Source organism: Trachemys scripta, chromosome 15, assembly GCF_013100865.1.
Source record: "Trachemys scripta elegans isolate TJP31775 chromosome 15, CAS_Tse_1.0, whole genome shotgun sequence".
Taxonomy (NCBI): Eukaryota; Metazoa; Chordata; order Testudines; family Emydidae; genus Trachemys; species Trachemys scripta.
In genome coordinates this window covers 8,756,940-8,777,668 of record NC_048312.1, presented here as the reverse complement: position 1 = coordinate 8,777,668, position 20,729 = coordinate 8,756,940, and the positions used below count along the sequence as shown (strand labels likewise).

At 52.9% G+C, this 20,729-nt stretch overlaps 1 protein-coding gene across 11 annotated transcripts in view; it reads left to right on the top strand.

The window, feature by feature from the left end:
* NCOR2 (nuclear receptor corepressor 2) overlaps window positions 1-20,729 on the top strand; it is a 391,355-nt gene that overhangs the window by 321,873 nt on the left and 48,753 nt on the right. For 10 of the 11 annotated variants that reach the window (XM_034791186.1, XM_034791189.1, XM_034791188.1 and 7 more), the window contains 6 exons: window positions 596-1,127; window positions 9,636-9,756; window positions 11,134-11,356; window positions 16,687-16,851; window positions 17,324-17,463; window positions 18,079-18,184. In XM_034791186.1, the coding sequence (XP_034647077.1) occupies window positions 596-1,127; window positions 9,636-9,756; window positions 11,134-11,356; window positions 16,687-16,851; window positions 17,324-17,463; window positions 18,079-18,184 (1,287 nt within the window). The remainder of the gene's footprint in view (window positions 1-595; window positions 1,128-9,635; window positions 9,757-11,133; window positions 11,357-16,686; window positions 16,852-17,323; window positions 17,464-18,078; window positions 18,185-20,729) is intronic. The other variant, XM_034791190.1, reaches the window with a different exon arrangement.

The window sequence follows — 20,729 nt, the reverse complement described above, 5'->3', positions numbered from 1 at the left end:
GGAGCTAATGATGCTGCCCTCCTTCGTAAAGCGCTGTGAGATCTACTGATGAAAAGCGCTAGATAAGCTCAAGGCAGTGTCCATTTTTGTTTCTTGACATTTAAGAATAGTAATCCAGGAATGGGCCACGCTTGCGGCTTTTGCTCTGAAATAAGGGGGAATCAGGTAAAGTGGCTCACTCAGCTCCCAGCCACCCAAAGCCTAAGTCCCACCCCTGGCAGTCGGGTCCCTCTGGGCCGTTGCTGAATTGAATGGGCTGTAATGGAATGTTCCGGATGCTGGAGAAGGAGAGGGGGAAATAACAAACCATATGCTGTCGTCTGCTTCAGGTGGGATGTTGACGCTGGTGATTTCCAAACTTAGGGCTCCATTCTTGCTGCCAGTTGACACTGGTGCATCCTGCTTCCCCAGTGCGGTTACTCCAGTGTAACTGGGAAGAGAATTTGGCCTTTCATAGGAGAATGAAAGTGTTTCACAGAGTTGGGGAAGTACCTTCTTTCTTGTGTCTGCCTCCTCGCCTCATGTTTGTGTATTAGATGTCTAAGGGGTAGTAATGAACGCTATAGAAATTGATTCTGGTTTGATTTCCTTTCAGCTGCAGTAAATCACAGCTCGGATACCGAGAGTATTCCCTCGCCGAGGCCTGAAGCCAAAGAAAGTGGAGAGAATGGGCCCAAGCCCATGCCTGGGCCTGGGAGAGACTCGGGTCCAGAACCTGCCCTCAAGGCGGAGGATGCTGATGCTGCTACTGCAGCTAATCCCAGCGCTGCCACCACCCCACAGCCCCAGGAGGCAGCAGCCGAGCCAGCCAGCAGTGAGGAGAAGCCACAGGAGGATCTGGTGGTAGACGTGGTGAAAATGGAGGATCCGGAGGAGAAGCCAAGCGAGGAGCCCTGCAAGAGCGAAATCAAAAAGGAGGAGACTGAGGACTGCCCAGAGGGAGACAAGGCGAGCGACAAGAAAACAGAGAGCATCAGCAGCGCGGCGGGAGCAGAGGTGGCGCCCAAAGCTGAGAAAAAGGAGAGTCATAAACCGGGCAAAGCCGCCGGGCTCAACCCCGACAGCGACTCCAGCGCCACCTGCAGCGCAGACGAGATGGACGAGCAGGATGCCGTGGACAAAAACAGGTAAGAAGAGGTGACTGGGAAGCAGAGCCGGCAAAGCAGGTTTGGCAAAGGGGCCGGATATCCTCCCTGCCCGTGGGAGCCTTGGCAGCTGTGTGGCCGGCACGCCTCTTGCAGGGGAGGTTGTGCCTCAGGCCAGGGGGGTGTCGGCAGCTCACACTGTGGCGGGGGAGATCTTTCTCCCAAGTACAGTGATGTGGAAGCGTCATGGGTGCATGGCGGATGGGATCTTTCCTGGGAAGTGCCAGTCATCGGCCATGGCTGGAGCCAGGAGGCAAGGCTAAATCCCGTGGGGTCCTTCTGCATTCCCCTAGCCCTGTCTCCTTCATGCCTACCATAAGGGAGCTGATTCTGCCAGCTTTGCTCAGGCTGAGGTGCACCCACTCCATGTAGTGCCCCAGACATCAGCGAGACCATTGGTGGAGTATGGTGCTGCTCTGGGTGAGGGCATGTGGAAGTGATTGTGGGGCTTAAGGCACAGAGCAGACAGTTCCAGACTCCTGAGCGCTACTCCCAGCTCTGCCTCTGACACGCTGTATGACCTTGGGCAAATCACCTCTCCTCTCCGGGCCTCTCTTTCCCTGTCTATTAAATGGGGATAATGGTAAGGCTTGCCCGTCGCAGTGAGCTTGACAGGCGTAATTAACTGATGTTTGGGCCCCTAAGATGGAGGGGGGCGACAGAAGTTAAAAAAAAAAAAAAAAAAAAAAGAGCATATTTATGAATTACGTCTTTATCCTGAACCTAGCCATGAGTGCATTTGCTGACCAAGTAAGTCGTTCCCATTTCTAATGCCTGCCATCCCCATTCTCATCGGGCCAGCCCTTGTCTAAAGCTCTTTAATGCCTTGTGTCTTTGAGCCTTGTGCTGGCAACAGCTTCTGAAAGGAAAGTGGAATAAAGGGCACCACGCTGCCCTGCTGTGTTACAGCCCAGCGATAGATGGCTGTGGACAGCAGTAAGACGGAGGTCACTGGCTGCAATACGCTCCTGTCCTTTATCGATGGCAGGCTCTGCTGACCTGTGATTTGTGGCTTATTGCATAGACTCAAGTCAATTTCAGTAATGGCCATTGGGAGCCACACTTGTGGGCAGTTTCTCCTTCAATGGCTTCATACTGTTTGCAGGGAAGGAGCTGCTTTGATCTCCCTTTTACAGCGTGGAGAGGGGACTGGGGTCTGAATTGTTCCCGGGGCGGAGAGAGGCCATTTAAACAGCTAGACATTAATTATCCGTGAGGAAAGCAGGGCAAGTCACCGGCCCATGCTGCAACTCTCTACGCCTCTGCCATGATGAGTGTGATCGGACTTTTATGGGATCTCCCGTATATGCCCCGTAGACCCTGGGGAAATGGAGACATGGCTCCTCCCATAACTTGGGGCTGCATGTGGAGACAGGGAAGCAGCTGCAGGGTGTTTTAGATTAGCAAGGAGGTGAATATTCAGGATTTTCAGGGGTGTGGCCAGACTTCTGGAGGAGGCGGCAGGTACCTGGTCCCATCTGCCCTCCCCCTCAGCCAACCGATTCCTCAATCCCCAGCCTCCTAGAAAGATGTCATTTATAAAAACAAATTCTAAAATTGATTTTCCATCATTGCTCCCCTCTGCCTTCCATCAGCAGCAGTTGGTTCTATGGGTGAGTGAGAACCCTCTCGGTTCCCTCCTTTCCTCTTGTGTGGAATTGCTTTTGGAGAGGGGGCCCCTGGCAATGGGAGCCTTCCCCCCGCCACACATACACAGAGCCAGGGAGGTGTCCCTACTCCCTGTGGGGAACTGGTTTGTGGGGGAGGGGAAGCCAATTTGACAGCAAAGCAGGATGGCATGTGGTTCAGGGCTAGGAAGCTGGTACTGAGGGCTAATAGCCTGGCTGGCCCAAAGAATGGGAAAGCAGCAAGTTCCCCTCGAGGCGCCTGCCCTCTCCAGCGTGTACTTGAGAGAGACAGATCAGCTCTCTAGGCTTTGCTGCTGCACTTGTATGGAACATGGTGAGGTTATTAGCGAGCACAGTTCGCAGAATAGAATCAAAGATGCTGTTTGCACTTCCTGTGGGAACGGCGGATTCTGCTGCAAAGCTGCTAAGAGACGGGGCTGCGGGTGAGTCCTGGCCGGGCTGCCTGAGGCTGCTCTGACACAGGGCCGTGAGGCTGGCCCCGTCACTCGTGGCTTTCCTGCCACAGAGTTCAGGCCTGTTTGAATTTGTTATTCCTCCTTTAGGCAGAGGAAGGAGCCCAGCCTCCCCCCCCCCTTACTAATCCCCGTGAGAAAGGGGGAGGGTGGCGCTCAGGTTGACTGTTAACCCAGCTTCACACCACAACAACAGCAGCATTTATCAGCTTCCCGGAGCCACGCTTTATCCCAGGCTCCCCCCAGAGGCAGCAAATATCTGCCCTGGCAAACAAATACCAGTTTTCAGGGACGTTAAACATTAAACAGGCTTCCCCCGGGGCCTTGTGCCACTCCTCTTAGCAGCTACTGTGCTGAAATATGGGATATTGCAGGGGTTCCGGGCTTGGCTGCCTGGGAAAGTTTGACCAGTTACACCAGTATAATTAAACTGGTCTAGTTGTACCGGTATAACTCCCCATGTGGACACACTCTTACTCTGGTTTACAAGTAGCTTCTTTAGTCTTTAGAAAGCAACCCCAGCTGAACTGGGCAATCCCTTTTCTATCTGGGGGCATTCTACTGGGTAACTATGGGTACGTCTGCGCTGCAGTCAGAGGTCCATACCTGTGGGAAGGCTTTGCTTTAGAAGATGGCGTGAGAAGGCAGCAGTGAAGCCATGGCAGGATGGCTTCAGTGCAGCCTGTACCATGCACAGCCTGGCCCCTGGGTACGTACTTGGGCAGCTAGCCCATGCTGAAACACCTTGACTTATAACCAGTGGGACTTTCCTGTGGAGATAAGCCCTCGGCTCTTATCTTTACTTCGGTTTGGTGAAGAACCTAGCCATCTTCTCTGGGTGCTGCGTGTGTGTGCACGCGTGCGCCTGTGGGTGGGTGTGTGTATACCCGTGGGTGTACGCAAACACATGCACGCACAGAGTTTTGTCTGCTGGGATGAAGGAAGCTGTTTTCTCCCTCCTTTGCTGTCTGCTCCAGTTACAAGTGCATTTAGTGATTTAAAGTGTTTTGCTTTCTGCTGCAGGTGGGGGTGGGGTAGCTCTGCGGGATGAGGAGGGAAAAGGAGGACCAGGCTGGAGGAATGATGCTTAGGGACAGCTGCGTTGGCTGCCCTCCATCGTTCTGCGGGTCGTGCTACTGAGTGGCAGGCCAGGGTGAAGATAATCACAGCTTTAAATCTCCAGAGTTAAAAATACAGCTAATTGTCTTCATATATATCCCTTTAAAAAGGCCACTAGCTGTGCCAGTGGCGAAGTTCAGCTGTCGGTCACGCTAGACGTAAATGAACGTGCAGTGCAGCGCGGAATTAGCCATTGCAAGTGTACAGGAGGCTGAGTAGTAAAAGTTACAGGAAGGCACTTACCACCTGGGCTTGGTAGTGATGTGCCCAGGAGACATGGTGCCAACCACTGCTACGTTGCTACCCAAGTACCCTGCTCCCTGGCAGCCCTGCAGGGAAAATGGGCCCAGTTCTGCAACTGTTCAGAACCCTCTGACTTTTTGCACCCAGCCATGAGGCGAAGTGTTTGAAAGCTTTGAGGAGGAATTTGGATTTACTACAGTGATGTCCATGGGAGCCAGGTTTGTATAATTTTTGATGGTGCCCAGAATGGGTCCAAGCAGAGCTGTCCCATCCATAGGACGGACTGGGGCAACCTCCCCAGGACCCGTGCTTTGGGGGTCCCGCTCTTCATGGGGATGCGGTCTCCTAGGCAGCCTGGGGAGTTAGCGGTGGGGCCTGGCCCCAGTCTGCCCCACTCCGCTCTGCCCCGCTGGCCCCCGGTATCACTTGGTGGAGGGGACGGAAGCTGGAAAGAGGCAGGGCAGGGGTGGGGGCTTGGGGGAAGGGGGCAGAGCAGGGGCGGGAAGAGGCAGGATGGGGCTTGGAGGAAGGAGTGGGATGGGCTGCGGCCAAGCCCCCCACTGCTGCCAGCGCCAAGCCCCCCGCTACCCCTCCCAGGGTTGCCCTGGTCCATCCTATGGATAAATATAAACCCAACCATTGGTGGAGCTGGGCTCACATTCCTGAATATTGGTGGAGCACAGGCCCATATAACTCGCCACCTATGGTGATGCCCAACATTGCTTACTGACGTGCATGGATTAGTGTTTTGGGGGGTTCTCTGCAGTAGAATGAGAAATGGCACCATGATAGAACTCTTCATGTGGTTCCACATGTCACACTTTTACAGTTTAGCCCCAGTCTTCCATCTTGTCTTTTTCCTGGGGTACGTGTGCACCCAGCCAATGTTCATCCCCCTTCCATGGGGCTGAATCGGGCATGAGATCCATAGGGACCCTGCATGTCCTTCCCTCCCTGATTTTTCCATCGCTCAGCTCTTTGGGGCTCGGTTGCCAATAGAGCATAGTTTGGGAGACCCAAAATTAGCAATGGAAGGTAGGGGTGTGTGTGTGTGTGTGTGTAAGCTAGTGTCCTGGAGATGTCATTCTCCACTTCACACACATGCCGATTAGACGTGTAACGTTCCAGAGCCCGGTTTCCGGACAGGTGCTTTACCCAGTAAAGTGATGTCTGTTGCTTTCCTAGCAAGTAGAGCTGTCCACCCGTCTTCATGTCAGTCAATTGGCAGTTTATGTAATTTATAGACATTGTAACCATATGAATTGTATGAATCTGAGGATCTCGAAGTGCTTCACAAGCCTGAATTAACTCAGCCTCCCAGCTGAGGGTTTGTTTAAGATTTTTAAAACCCAAGTGCCTAAATTTGGGCTTCTAAAGCCACTTGAGGCCCACGAGGATCTGGGGCCAGATGTAAAGCGGCTGGTGCCGAGGAGCTGGCCAGGTCTGTCTGTAGATGGGAACTGCCGGGTGCTCGACACTTTAGAAAATCAGGCCACTGAGCTAGATGTCCAGTGAGGCCATTTGTGGAGTAAAATGCTGCTGAACGTGAGCAAAGCTGTCAGAATCCGGCCCTGCATTTTAACATCACTAGTACTGCCTCTGAAGGGTCTGTGACTGAAATCGCGGCTATGCCTTCAGCAGCGCTCATGAGTGAAGTGCAGCCCGGTCTCGTTCCCAGACAGCTCGCCGCTCAGTCGGCCTGTTCGTCAGTGAGGGGACTGTGTTCACCCCGTGGATTTTGATGAGTTGCCTGCTTGGCAGGGTTTGTGTCTAATGGGAACTGGCAGCCCTCACTGGAAGTGCAGCGAGCTCTTCCCAGCCAGTGGAAGCTGGGTGGAGATGGCTCTGGCATCAGGGCGTCTGGAAGTTATGTTGGCTAGGAAAGAAATGGAATTCGATTTTCGGGGGGGCGGAGTTTATTTTTTAAAGAAAAGACTCTGAGGTCAAAGTTTCCAAAAGCGATGAGCTATTTGGCTGCTCAGCCAGATCTGCCTTGCAGGGGCCGGAAGGGAAGAGAGGGTGCATGGCCCAGCCTGAAAATCAGGGTCCCTTCCAGTGTCTCAAGTTGGGCAGCCAAAAACTGAGGTCCCCAAAATCACCCGTCGCTTGAAAATCCTGGCCAGAGTTTGAGCCAGTCAGTCCCTTACCTACACCTGTCAATGGCTTTGCATGGCTGTTGTGGGGCATAGGCCCCCTGGGGTATGTATCCTTTTACATTCCCACAGCGGTCAAGCTTCTAGCTTTCGATGCACGCAGCTGGCAGATGCTGTGCATTTATTCCCACGACGGCTCTGATTAGCCACCCCTCCACCCCTCTTCTCGTTTCCTCCTTAGAGAGCTCCTGGGGGGAATCCAAGGCTGTGCATTTTGCAGGTCCTGCCTTGTAACTAGAATCTGCTGCAGGAGAAGGATTGGTGGGGCGGGAATGGAGCTAGGGCAAGGGGCGGGGAAAGGAGGATGGGCGCGCGGCACAGAGATATATTTATTCCCCTCACATGGCCTCGCCGGACTTGTTTATCATCCAAAGTTGAACACAGAATGACCTTGAAATTTATAGACTGAAAAGAGCAGTCAGCTCGCAGCTCCGATAAACAGAGCAGGCTGTAAACCTTAAACCTCTGGACTGCTTCACCAGCTGGTAGTTGGGAGAGAGAAGCCGAGGGTCAGAGAGAGGCCTGGTCCAGTGGTCTGAGCACTAGGCTGGGAGCCAGGAGCTCTGACTCCCGAAGGCAAGTCCCTTCCCCACTCCCCAGGGGTGCCAGGAGGGTTCAGCTTTGAAGCTAAAAAGCACTGAGTGAGCTAAACAATCCTGGGAAGCGATGTGAGTTAGCAGCTGCCCTGCATGACACGGTGACCCCAGCGGCCTGTGCTGTGAGGACTCCTCCCGCTCCTGCTGAGGCCAATGGCAGGTCTGTTGTGGAGTCTGCATTGCATTGCTCTGGCGCATGGGATTGCAGCTGGCTATGGAGGGTTCTGCGCCCCGCCCAGCCTGCCGACCCAGTGCTACGAACCAGTGGCCAGGCCGTTCACTAACACAGGTGAAGAAGGCAGCCCTGTGCGAGGGCTGGGAAGCAGAGGGTTGGGCTGGAGGGCAGCACTGGTGTATTCGTCACTGCAGCCTCTTGGCCAGTGTAAAGCGAGGGAAAGTTTCCTCCCCCCTTTTGTGTTCTGCACTGACGACTGCCTGATTTCAGCACCCCCCACCCCCAATGCTCTGCCTTCCTCACCGCTCCTGTTCTCTTCCTCTCCCTCCTCTGGGTAATCACATGCGCACAGAGACACAGACACACCCTGAGATTTCCCAGGGTGCCCAGCAGCATGGGGGAGAAGGGAAGCAGAGCCAGGCCTGCAAGAGAGGAGGCCAGGCCGGGCCAAACATGACTCAGACCCAGCCCTCCCTCCAAACACCACAGACCCTGCCAGCTTCCCGCCAGGACCACCCAGCAGCCTTCGGGAAGCTCAGGTGCACCAACCTGGCGATGAGCCAGCCTCTGAAGGATTGACCCAAAGGGCTGGAGATGGGGGCAGGGCACTCCCAGCCCTGGGAGGAGGGGGGAGCCCACTCAGACACACACTTGGGATAAATCTTTCCTGGCAGCTCTAGCCTAAACTCCTGCCGAGTGGCTCGGTTTGGGAACCATGCCCTAGTGGGGGGGCTGGTTTATTGTCTCTCGCTCTCGGGCGGGGAGCCTCCAGGCCAGCACATTGTGTAAGGATTGTTCTTTGCTTTTGGCTCTTACCAGTGAGTTAGAATGGCGCTGAGAGAGTTGGCTTGGTAGCCAGCCGGTCGCAGAGGGGCAGGCCCAGCCAGGAAATGCCCTCCGAACGCACCGGCTTGTCTTGTGGACCTGATGAGATCCTGTCTGACTGGGCTGGATCACTCCGTTCCTCACACCGCTCAGTTGTATTGAATCCGGATGCAAACCTTGGCTTTCTCGCTGTGAGAGAGATCTCCGGCCCTGGGCCTGCTTGTGATTTCACACATGCTGGTGAACTCTGGAGTCCCAGTCGAGATCAGAACCAAGCACCCTGACTTCAGAACTAACTGGTCTCCGGCGTTGGCTCTGATTCGTCCCTGGGCTCACGCCAGGGCAATGCCGTGGCTTCATTAGCGTTACTCCTGATTTACTCTTGCGTACGTGAAAGGAATCGGGCCCATTGAGCCAAATCCTGTTGTTCGTACTTCTGCTGTTGGAGTTGTACCCTTCTGAGCAAGGCAGGCAGGGATCGGCCCGCTTTTCCTCTTCTGGAGCTGTTTAATCCCTGCCCTGCCTTTCCCGCTGCAGCTGTACTCCATGGCCAAGTAGCTCTGGCTGTCACAAGCTGCGCTCCATGATAACAGTGCTCTGTTATCTCCTAAGGTCGGTGCTGTTTACCGGGGAGGGGAGGTGTGCTGTATCCCGGCCAGTGCTCTCTGTGCAGTAGCAGTTAGCAGTACTGCGGGGTGCGTACTGGTTCAGAGTAGGATGGTCCGGGACTTGTGCTACTTATCACTGATTATAGATCAAGGTCTAGCGAGTAAGAGCACCAGGTACCAGGCCAGTCGATGCTGCTCCTCTCTGATGCAACAAGCAAGCAAGCAACAAGCAGACCCTTGCAGGTGGCCAATACTGAGACACTATGTGAGGTATGGGAGGTGCTAGCCAGGAATATACGAAGTATATTATACACACAATGGCTGCCGTCCCTGGGACCTCCAGAACAGAAAGCATGAGCTGCTAGGGCTTGAGCTGAAAAGCCACCGCTCCCCAGCGGAGACAGTAGCACTCCACTCCTCTGTGGATCAGGCTCCGATGGGGGACCTGTAACGTGCACTCCCCAGTGGGTGACGCGCCCACAGGCCAACATACGTTGGCGTGCCGGGCTTCTTCTCTGCGTGCTAGTGAAGCCGACGACCTCTAGAGTCGTAATGAAAAGATCCCCCACCCCTCGCCTCCTCCCAGCACAGGCTGTGCGGGCACCGGAGCGTCCTCGCGTGTGGAGGTGGGAAGTACGTGGCTCCTAATGACGTGTGTGTCTGTGTGCAGGCTGCTGTCTCCGAGGCCCAGCCTCCTCAACGCTGCCGCCGATGCCAGGCTGAACTCTTCGCCTCAGAAACCATTGGACCTGAAGCAGTTGAAGCAGAGAGCTGCTGCCATCCCCCCCATTGTAAGTACCGGACGGAAGACCCAAGTCACCTGATCCCAGGAAAGCCTCTCGTTCCCGTCCCAAGTCCTGCATCCCGGGGGGGTTTTAAAACCCTCGGACTGAGGGCACCAAGCAAAAGTTTGCCTTGTGCACGCTTGGGCATGAGTGTGCACGCTTGGGCATGGGTTCCCGCCTCTGTGTGCGTGTTCCCATGTGGGCATCTGTTGAGGGAGGACAGTGCGGGTTTCTGATCTGTTTGCCTGGGTGTGAGGGAATGAGTTTGGGCGTGGGCATCTGTGCTTGATTGTGTTCATGCATGGGCCAGGTGTGTGTCTCCGTGGATGGGTGATAGCACGGGGGTGTCGGGCACGGTTCTCTGCGTGTGCTGTGCAAAGGGCATTTGGGAGCCATGTGGCATGCTCTCACTGGATTCTCTATAGACAACTCCTTCCTGGTTTCTTAAAAAGTTCCCCCAGAGATGTTTGATTGTATCATGAGTTGCTTTATAAGAAACCTTGTCATTACTGTACAGCCATTTCCTTCCTTAGTTGGGGGGCGGGGGAGAAACCCCAGCCACACACACCTTTCACAGTCCAGTGTTCCCCTTTATCTCAGAATGCTAAGGACCAGATTGTGATGGCAGTTACACCATCGAGTCCACTGGGGTCACTGAAATCAGTCATGTCACCTAACACGAGAGAGAGAGAGAGAGGTGCTGTTTTGGCTGGTCCCACCCAAATCTTCTCTGTGCTCCCCCTGCTTAGTTATTCAGCAGCAGCCCCCCCCCCCCCCCCAAGAAGGTGCATTCTCCACCTTGATCATTGTTGCTGGTGCCCTCATAACGAAGTAAAAACTAAAAGCAACCGAGTCATTCTTCACCAGACTCCAAACAGTGGCCAGGGAGCGGTGTTTGCAGAGTGGGACGTGGCCAAAATCCTGGTGTACTTTAGCGATCCGAAGAAGGCGTTTCAAATGAAAAGTTCACATCGCCCTTCCAGACATCTCTGTGCCATGAGATCGGTGCATAGTATTGAAACCACTTCTAAGCTGCCAGACCTGGGCTAGAGATTACATTCCTTAGACAAGCCAAATCAGAGGCTCTCCTGTAACGTTTCCCAAACAGGATGATAGCCTTGTGGCAAAAGATAAACATGGTGCCTCACTCTCTCTTGTTTGCCTCCTGTGCTAGGAAGGGCAGTGGCTCGGTTAGAAACCCTGGGAGCCCAGCCTGGGGAACCTAGCTGTGTCTCTGCAGAGGCGGAGGAAAAGCTCCCCAGAAAGGAGCCGAGGTCTCGTTTTTGGAGTAAAACCTTCCACAGCTGAGTCTGTAAGGGGGTAACAACAGCTGGCACAGTATGTCCCGCTTCTCCCATCCCATTCTCTCTGCTCCCACTGCAGATTTCCGAGGGATTCCCAGACGGGACGTTACAGAGCGGAAGCATGAAGCCTCAGGTGCCGCACCACGCCTTGGCCCTCTACCAGCAGCAGATCACTAAAGCCCATGAATCTGCCCGGGACGAGGTGGCCCAGAGCAAGCAGCAACAGCAGCCTGAGCCGGAGCAGCAGGCAAGCAGTAGCCCCAGGGGAAAGAGCAGGAGCCCAGCCGTGGGTGACAAAGAAGGTAAGATGTGCCCGCGCGTGATTGCACAGAGCGGGGGCAGGGCTCCTGTGGCAGGGGGAAGCGAGCTTTCAAGGCTGATCGCATGGCGGAGCAGACTCATGGCGACATGGCTAATGGGCCGTGTTCATTAGGAAGTGCATCGTGTCTCATTGAACCTGGTAGAACGTCGAACGCTGAGGACGGGAAGGTTGCCTTTGTTAGCGGTTGGAGAGTAGAGGACCTGGAGGCATGCCAGGACGCTGGTTTCAGTCAGCTCTTTTCTCCCTTGTTTGCTCTTTATAAAGAATGCTTTTAATGCTCGGCGGGGGCCATTCTTTCATTTCAAATGAATACTCGTGCTGTGACTTCCTGTAAAGGTTCTCGATGCTGTCCCCTCGGGATAGCGCTAACGAAGGATTCAGAGCGTCGGGCCCCTCAGGGCCGCGGTTAAGGAGGACTGGGCACTCTTGCTGATGCCATTTGTCATTTCAAAGCTGGTTCCCGTCAGAAGTCTGTACGTTGGCCGGGCGTGCGCTCTTTAAACCCGGGCACCTTGATGAGAGGGTTTGAGGCTGTTCTGAATCTGGCCGGAACCTGCGCTGTGTTAAGTGCAGTTAGAACGGAGGCAGCTCGGCACCCGGCAGGGCAGGGTCTGTAGGTTGTGATGATACGTGGTACGGTAACAAATAGATGCTGTGGCCGTCAGCTAACCAAGCGCCTGCCCCCCTCCCGGGGAACAGAGCTCGCGGCCTGGTTCCAAAGCCACACGCGTCTGTCAGTCTGTCACGTGAGCTTAAGCTGTCGGGGTGCCTGTGCTTGTACCTTCTTCCCAGACCCCCAGCCACTAGAGGAAGAGACCACTGCAATCACATCAACATTTCAGCAGCCGAGATGCCATCTATCCAGTGCTGCCAAGCCAGTACCTCACCAGGGCCTCGCCGGCCAGTGCTTAGCCCTGCCCCGAGTGGGCAGCAGCAGTCCCCATATCATGCAGGTTATGACGGAGTTGACGAGTGTTACAGGAAATGGTTTGCCTCAGATCCTTAGAGAAAGAAGCCCCTTGACAGGAGATATTTGAGGTTGCGGGGGGGCAGGGGGTTGCTCTCCATGGTGATTTCTGTGGGTTGATGGTGCGTTGGATGGGCTGACATGCCATTGCATGGCTGCAGCATTGTGGAATGACGATGCGAACATCACGACTTCTGGTGCCTTTGTCCCAAAGGACATCGACTATAAGGTAGCAGGTCTAGGCATTGGGGATGTAAGCACCATATTGGGTCTGCAGCCGGACAGAAGAATTTTGTTGGCAGCCGTGGAATTTGACTCTCTCGTGCAAGAGAAAGGAGAGGAAAAAATACACCGATTAGCTTGAATTTGTTGGAATTTGATCTCCGTTGTTGCTGAAAAGTTGGGTCACGAGAGCAGCTACGTTAGTTCAACTTCTGTCAGCCACGGTTTCCCAAAGCTGACCATGTGGAGTGCTGGCCCAATGGTTAGACAAAGAGCAATGTTGCAAAATGAGTTACTTCCTAGAAGAGCTGAGTGCTGGTGCTCAACCGGCTGGCTTTCTGCATGGTAATAAATAATAGCGTGCATAGCTGTGCAGACTGGCAACAGGACAATAAAACAATCGGCATGGAAGGAAGATAGCTTTCACCTTGAAGGAAGTTGATACTCCGGTAAGTCAGATGATTGATACCTGTCTCATGCAAACTCTCCAGCTTATCCTAGCCTGCCTTCTCCACTCTCACTTTCGTGTATTCGTTACCCAGACTCAATTACACTCCAGTACTTCCAGTGCAGTGCAAGTGATCAGGGCTACGCTTTGGCTGTTACACATCGCTATACGGAGCAGCCCGTCCCGCACAGCTCAGCTTCCTGTCGAGTCTCCTGGCAGAACCAGCACTTCCAACAGCTCCTTCTAGCCTGGAACCCCAGCAGACTATTTCTTGATGGGCTGCTTGGTTCATCTTCCCACCGGCTTTTGCACCCGCTGATTTCCAACTCTGATTTCAGGACCCAAGAGCAGCGAGGAAAGAGGGAGGCTTACCATGCCATGTGGAAGTTTGTAAACCAGGACATGAAAGTTCAGGTTTCAGGATAACCTTTAAACTCTGCAACCTGATTGCTCCTTTGTTAACGTGCAGACCTGCCGTCAATGCAGGTTTACGCAGCTTTGCTGTCTGCAAAGCACCTGGCTTAGAGTGCTGTGCCAGCACTGCTGATGCCACTCACCTAGCACTTTGAATCCTCCAAACTTGCTGAAGAGATTAGTTCAACTAATTGCACCGTGCTTGCGTATTATCCCCGTGCACAGATAGGGAAGCTTAGGCAGAGAGATGAAAGGAGATTGTCCAGGCCACTGGAGGAGGAGCTGGTGCCGGAGCTGGCAGGGGTTTGCTCATCCCACTACGCCGTTCTGCACCCTCAATATCCCGGGTGCCCGGGGATGGAGTTTTGAAGCAGTCACACATCCAAGATAGCAGGGTGTGCTGGAGAACTGCATGGCGTTCCCATCAGCATACAGTAAATGATTGGCCTTGGGGCAGAACCCAGCTCCCTCTGGAGTTTAACTCACTCACATACAGACCCATCTGAACAGAGGGGTGGAATCCTTGCCCCTTTGAAGCCAGTGGGACTTTTGCCATTGACTTGGATGGTGCTAGCATTTCACCCAGTGGCTCGAGCCTGGCTCGGAACCGTAGAGGGAAAGGCACCAGCAGCCGGTCTGGAAGGCAGCAAGGAAGCCTGTCGGTCATGGCAAAGCAGTGAAAGGGGTGGGAGGAGGGGAGCATCCCTCCTCTCTCCTTTTATGGTAAGGAAATCGGGAGCCTCCTTTGAATGTCCTGTTAAAGTGACAGTGCACCAGGCATCCATCTGGACTCTGACTTGCCGTGAAGAAGACTGGACCTCGGGTACGTGCATTGTGCTGCTGCAAAAGAAGAAGTGGAGCGACCCCGCTCTCCATAAGCGAGAAGTGGTCCAGGCCAGCTCCTAGCAGAGGGCTGGTCTTGCAAGAGCAGTTGTTCCTACTCTCCCCCCCTCCCCCCCCAAAGCTGTGAGATCTCTCCAGGCAATCAGATTGGCAGGGCCCTGCCTGATAAGAGAGCATGAACTGTTGCAACTGCTCCGGAGACGGACAAGTTGACAAGTTTCACACCACCCTGGAGCCGTTTCAAAGCACAGTCTTGGACGCCAGCATCACATCCTGGCCAAGGCGTTGGCTGCCCCCTGCTGTATCTGTCTGGAGCCCAGCCAGTTTAGTATCTTCTCCTAAGGTGCTTTGACGGTGCTGCTCTGGTGTGGGGCTGGGGGATCGCGGCCTGTCCGTTTGGAGCTTGCTCTCAGACAGATGGATCCTTTCACTCTTCGCCGAGTGGCCCTCACGCCTATTTTTGGCTATCGCGGGGCAGTTTTAAAGCCAGCAATGTGTTTTCTGTTGATTTAGTCACTTGGCCTTTCTGGAGATTGGAAGCCAAAAGTGTTAATAGGGGTGATGGATGATATAAATGCTAACTTCTCAGCTCTGATTTCAGGGGCTCGACAAATGGCCATAGGAACTTTTCCCAGGATAATGGCTGAGTTTAGTTACCTTTAATGTGGGGTCAGTAATCAACGGGCCACATTTCACAGATCTCACAGCTCCCAGGGGAGGAGGAACTGCTTTCCCAAGATTCCCATGCTGCCTCAAGGTGCGTGTGTGCTTGGCCACTAGTATCTTGGGTTTACAGAGCATCTTCGCCCAGCTTTACGATACCCAGACACCACCAGTGCAATGCAGCTGCCTCTGGCATAGAGCACAGCAGCCAGTCGGGGTGCAGCGCATCACACCACCCGGCAGTTGGGACGGAGGAGAGCTGGTGTCTCAGGACAAATGCCCTCCTCTTGTGGGAAGTGCCATGGGATCTTGAATGTCCACATGACAACATGACTGGGATTTCGTTTTCAAGGATTTTCCCCAAAAATCCCTCACAGTGACCAGCGTGGGGTGCTCCAATTCAGCTGCCCTGGGAGGGTGAACTGATCCGTTTGAGATATCCTATGGAGATATCCTATCTCCTAGAACTGGAAGGTACCTTGAAAGGTCATCAAGTCCAGCCCCCTGCCTTCACTAGCAGGACCAAGTACCAATTTTGCCCCGATCCCTAGGTGGCCCCCTCAAGGATTGAACTCACAACCCTGGGTTTAGCAGGCTAATGCTCAAACCACTGAGCTATCCCTGAAATGGGGAGTCTGGGTGTTTGGACCCTGAGGCTTAGCCCCTTACACCACCCCCTCTGCAATCCGGGGTACGTCTACACTCCATTTCAGATGTGACTGTAGTGCGGTGGTCGTACCCGTGCTGGCTTTAATCTAGCCAACGTGGGTAAGGAGTAGTGAAGACAGCAGCGCGGACCCTGGTGATGCTTGTAATCTGAGTCCGTACCCTGTGTCCCCCAGGCTGCCACGTCTTCACCGCTATTGTTACCCACGCTAGCTCAAAGCCAGCACAGGTATGCATATCCAGAGCTCTCTGTCCCACCTTCCCTCGCGGTGCAGACATTGCCCAAGAGTCTCTGTGCTTGGATATGTACATAAACCTGCTGCTGATGGATTCTTTTCATCACCGTGTGAGGAGCAGAGGATTACGTCTCTCACTCCTGAGCACACCAAGTGTTAATGAGCCTTTTCGGTATTATCCCTATGAATGGGCCCTTTGCCAGCCATGCATCTCATCCCACTTCTCAGCAAAGCTTTAATAGCAGAGTCAGAGATGTAGTGAGGTCTGGCACTGCTAAAGCGCCTTCCTTTTACACAGCACAGTGCAGAACCTTGGCTAGATAACTATTTTTTGAACACTTGGCTGCTTAAAATTAAGCACATGCTTAAATGCTTTATTGAAGTGAGGCCTTAAGGTAACATTTCCAGAAGCACCTAAGTCCCGTTTTCAGAAATGACTTGGGCACTTTTCAGGCCTTCTCCGTGCACCCTACACAGCGAGTTACTGCGCAGCAAGCCGGGCTGAGACACGCCGACCCTCGCACTTGCCCTGTGGGAGGGCTTCACGTGGGCAATGAAAGCCTTGAAATGCAGCATGCTGTACTTCTGCTAAGCTACACTCTGGGGCATTCCCTGTGTGCTAGCAGCATCCATGGGATGAGTTAGTGGCAGCAAGCAGGTGCACTGCAGAGCCACACCCTGGCTTGTCATGCGGTAACTCACCGTGCAGGCAAGCCCTAACCAAAGGAAAGGAGCCCCATTTGTAGCTTCCCTTTGCAGGTCTCTGTAAGATCTTGCTGATTTGCAAGGCTGCCTTTGCGTGTGTGAGTTCATGTGTGTGGCAAGCTGATCAGTTCTCTTTCTCCTTGCAGAAAAACCAGTGCCTTTCTCGTCGCTTGCAGAGGGACCGAAGCTAAGCGGAGAGCAGACTGCCACGTCGTGCTGGCCCCCCGTGCTGCCATACCAAGTGTCCTCTAGGGATGTGATCAAAACCTCCCCGCAAGCTGAGCCACATGTGTTTCAGTATAACCTGCCAGGTGAGCCCAGGCTTGCATTCTCCTTCAGGGATCTGCACCTGCTACGGGGAACCAGGTTGGTGCAGCCACTGGGGGTGCATGGCCTGAAAGATCCAATGATTCTTGTCTCAGTTACCTCATTTAGTAAATTCATGCAGCCGTTTTCTTCCTGATTGAGAGAGCTGCTGAAAGTTTGCCATTCAAAGGCATCATGCCAGGAGCCTAGCAACCCCATCTGATTTGCCTTGCGTGGTGCAGCCAATGCCATCTATAATACAGAGATGCAGTGTGTGGGAACTACAGATCCCAGAATGCAATGGGAGATGTGCAGGATTAATGGCCGCAGCGCCAAAAAGGCTACAGTTACAACCAGTCAACCTGCAGAATCTCTGTACCTGGTCTCTGTCCCTGTTAGGTATCCCCTGGTCTCCGTCTCTGTCTGTCTGATACAAATAACCATCAATCCATAATAACATTTATGTTTTGTCAATAGCTCACCCAATCCCATTAAATTTGCACGAGAGCTCTCGGTCTGGGCTACAAAGATTGTCCAACATCTCCAATCCTCCCCCTCTCATCTCTTCCACCAAACACCCATCTGTTCTGGAGCGGCCCATCAGCTCCATTTCCCAGGTAAGATGCCATCCCGGTGCCGCGGTACTCTCACGTATGTGAGGAAAGAGACACCTCTATTGGCAAAGAGCAGGCTTGGCAGACTTAGATTATTGTTTTATAACTTTGATAGATAATATCAATGTTTATTTTTAAGCATTGTTTTCAGTTTTTGTCGATTTAAATGTTCACAGTTGCAGCTAATTCTGTAGGGATCAGAAAATTATTTAATGACAGCAGACACTGAGATTCAAAAAGTTAAAACTTTATGACTGTTAAAACACAAATTGTTAGCATCACCGGTCAATAGATACAAAGTAAATATCCTTAAATCAACCTCTAGTAAGTTCTCAAGCAGCCTTTTTCTTCCTTTGCCGATCTGTGAATTGGTCTGCTTAGCAATGGAAATATTTTGTCTTCCGTTTGTGTGTGCGGTGAAATCAACGTTTACCAAATAAAAATCCTTCCAAGGGTTGTTGAGAGCAGCTTCCTGCCAGATTCCTGGGCAGAGGGCGTGGTAGTCATTCAGTGGAGGTCTTTTTCCCTGAGCTTCCTCTCCTTGGTGACTGTCCCGTCCAGGAAGTGTCTTAGCAGAGCATCCCACACCGTCAGTGACCTTTTTCCCTTTTGTTTTAGGGGGTGCCCATTCAGCTCCATACTCCGTACAGCTCTGAGCATGCAAAAGTTCCTGTTGGCTCCATCACCATGGGCCTGCCATTGACTATGGATCCTAAGAAACTGGGTAAGCTGTTGACACACTATCTGTTTGTGTGCCTCTGACCCTTGGTTCACTCTTGGCCTTTTTGTTGAAGGGTCAGAGTTGTCCCTGTTGAGCTGCTGTTAGCCTTGAATTGAACACACACACAGACACACACAGACACACACACACCCTTGTTCAGGGCTGGCCTGTTCCCAGTGAGCTGAATGACACAAAGGGAGGGTGCAGAGCTTTGCAAGTTCACTGGGTTCATCCAGCCAGCAGTGACCATGAAATTCCTGTCTGATGGCCTATAGGAAATGGCGCGGTGGTCTCCTCTCGCATCCTAGTGCGCACTTGTCTACAAAATCTGCCAACACACTTGGCTTCCTCGCTGGCGATCTCAGAAGAGGCTTCAATGAACCCTCTCTCAATGGTTTCTCTGGGCTCAAGGCGGAGACACATTGATGGGGCACTCACAAGGTGGGAGCATGCCTTGTCACTGCCTGTTCTCTACTGGCTCTGGGTATAGAGGGTTCTGGTCCAGTTTTGCCAACCTGGCATCACTCAGCAGCAGGGATATCTGTAATTCTCGAGACGCTGTGCTTGCGAGCTGCATTGAGAAGTTGTGGAGATGCTATTCCACTTTTCCAAGCGGGGAGAGAGCTGCTTTTGGGGATCATCATAGCTCTCAAGTCCCTGCGGGTCTGGTGCCAGGATCAGGGCCCATAAGGAGACACCAGCATTTCCATGCGTGCATTTCAAGAAGATGTTCAACCCCAACAAGCAGTTACCGTTGGAAAGGGACCTATGGTACTGCCTTGCCCCCCTCACGTTGGTGTTCCGTTCCAGTGCAATGCATAGCCATCAAGACTGTGATCGGATAAATGCTTACTTTTTAATGGCAACCACCATTGTCCAGCATGAGAAACCTGTAAAGAGCCTGAATAAATAACCAAATTAGATTAAAAATAGATGGGTTAAGAATTAATTGATGATGAGGAATAACAAGGCCCCAAAGTGAGGAGCACTGGTGAGGTGGGCGGGGTCTGGCACAGGCATTCATGAAGTTTGATATATTTTGATCAATCAAGAGAAAAGTGAAATCAGCCATGCTGGAGTTAGCTAGGAGGGTGTGTAACACACAAGAGGAGAGAGCCTGCTTGGTGTGAGATGAGTCAGTGCTAGCTATGCACCAAGGGAGAGGAAATGAACAGCTCAGATATATCCCGGGGAACGGCTGTGTACAAAGACCACCTTCAAGAAAGGGATCAACAAACGACTCACAAACACCTAGTGCCAGGCTGCTGGGGAAAGGCCAACAGAATCTCCCTGTGTGTGCGTGCGTGCAGCTGTATGTCTTAGAGAGAGAGATGCCAACCTAAGGGTGGAGGAATGCGACTCTGCTTGGTCCTGGGGGAATTGCACATGGGGTAGTCGGTGCCATATTGGCCCCCACCGCTAGAGGAGGATCTATAGTAAAAGAGCAAACACAAAGGGGAACAAAACCACTAGAAGGATTAACCAAGCATAAGAGGAGAGGTGGAGGGAGCTAAATTCCTACAGTCTAGGAAAATAGAAGACTCAGTCAGGGACGTGATCCCGGACTAAAAATACCTTCCAGCTAACAGTGTGATTGATGGAAGGAAACGTATTGACATTCGCCACAGCTGGTGGGATAAACAGTAAATGGCCTGAAGCGAGAGAGGAAAATGTTCAGTTTGCAGATTTGGAAACATCTCGTAAGAGTCAGAGCAAGAGGTTAAAGTCCTGAGGGAGGAGGCCTGGGCCCAGCCCTGCAGAGAGTGGAGAAGGCATGTGCTAAGCCAGCAGAGAGAGTTCTCCGTGGGCACGTCCAGCCTGCCCAGTGCTAGAGGCTATTCCCAACTCTCTTCCTCTTGAGCGGATTCCGCAGTCCGCTTGTCACTGTCCAGGGTTGTTTCCTGGCTGCTCTGAACTGTGAGATGGGTTATTGTCCCTCAGCTCTTAAGAACATCGGGCTGACCATAGCAGATCGGACAATTAGTCCATCAGCTCCAGCCTCCCATCTATGGCAGGGGTCAACAGGAAGGCAGCTGCGCTTTCAGTCCCCATAGTTCCAATTGCCCAGTGCTATGCAAAGGGTGGGAAATTTCTGGGCAATCCTCTGAAGTCCTGTAGCTGGGATCTGAGTACTCTTCTGAGTTTGCACAGCTACAATTATCAATGGATTTAAAAACCCAGTCCTGGCATGAAATCCAGCCACGGTCTGTGTGTTTGACTCTGGTCCTGCTGCAAGGCTGGGGGTACAGCTTCGTGCAGGAGTGGATTTCAGGATCCCCTGCTGTCTTGCCTGCCAGGAGACCTTGAACGATGCCCTTGCGGAGGGGATAAGAGCAATTTGAGTTTTCCTTTATCATCCGTAGTTGTGTAATCTGCTACTCAGAAGCAGCAGCAGCTGCACGGGGACCTAGGGTTATTTAAGACCTGTCTCTTTCAGCAACTGTGAATATCAAGCTAGACAAAATTAAAGACCAAGCAAAATAATAATAAAAAAAAAGAAAAAGGGCAAGAGAGCAATTCAGGACAAGAGCTGTCTGGTTTTGACCGG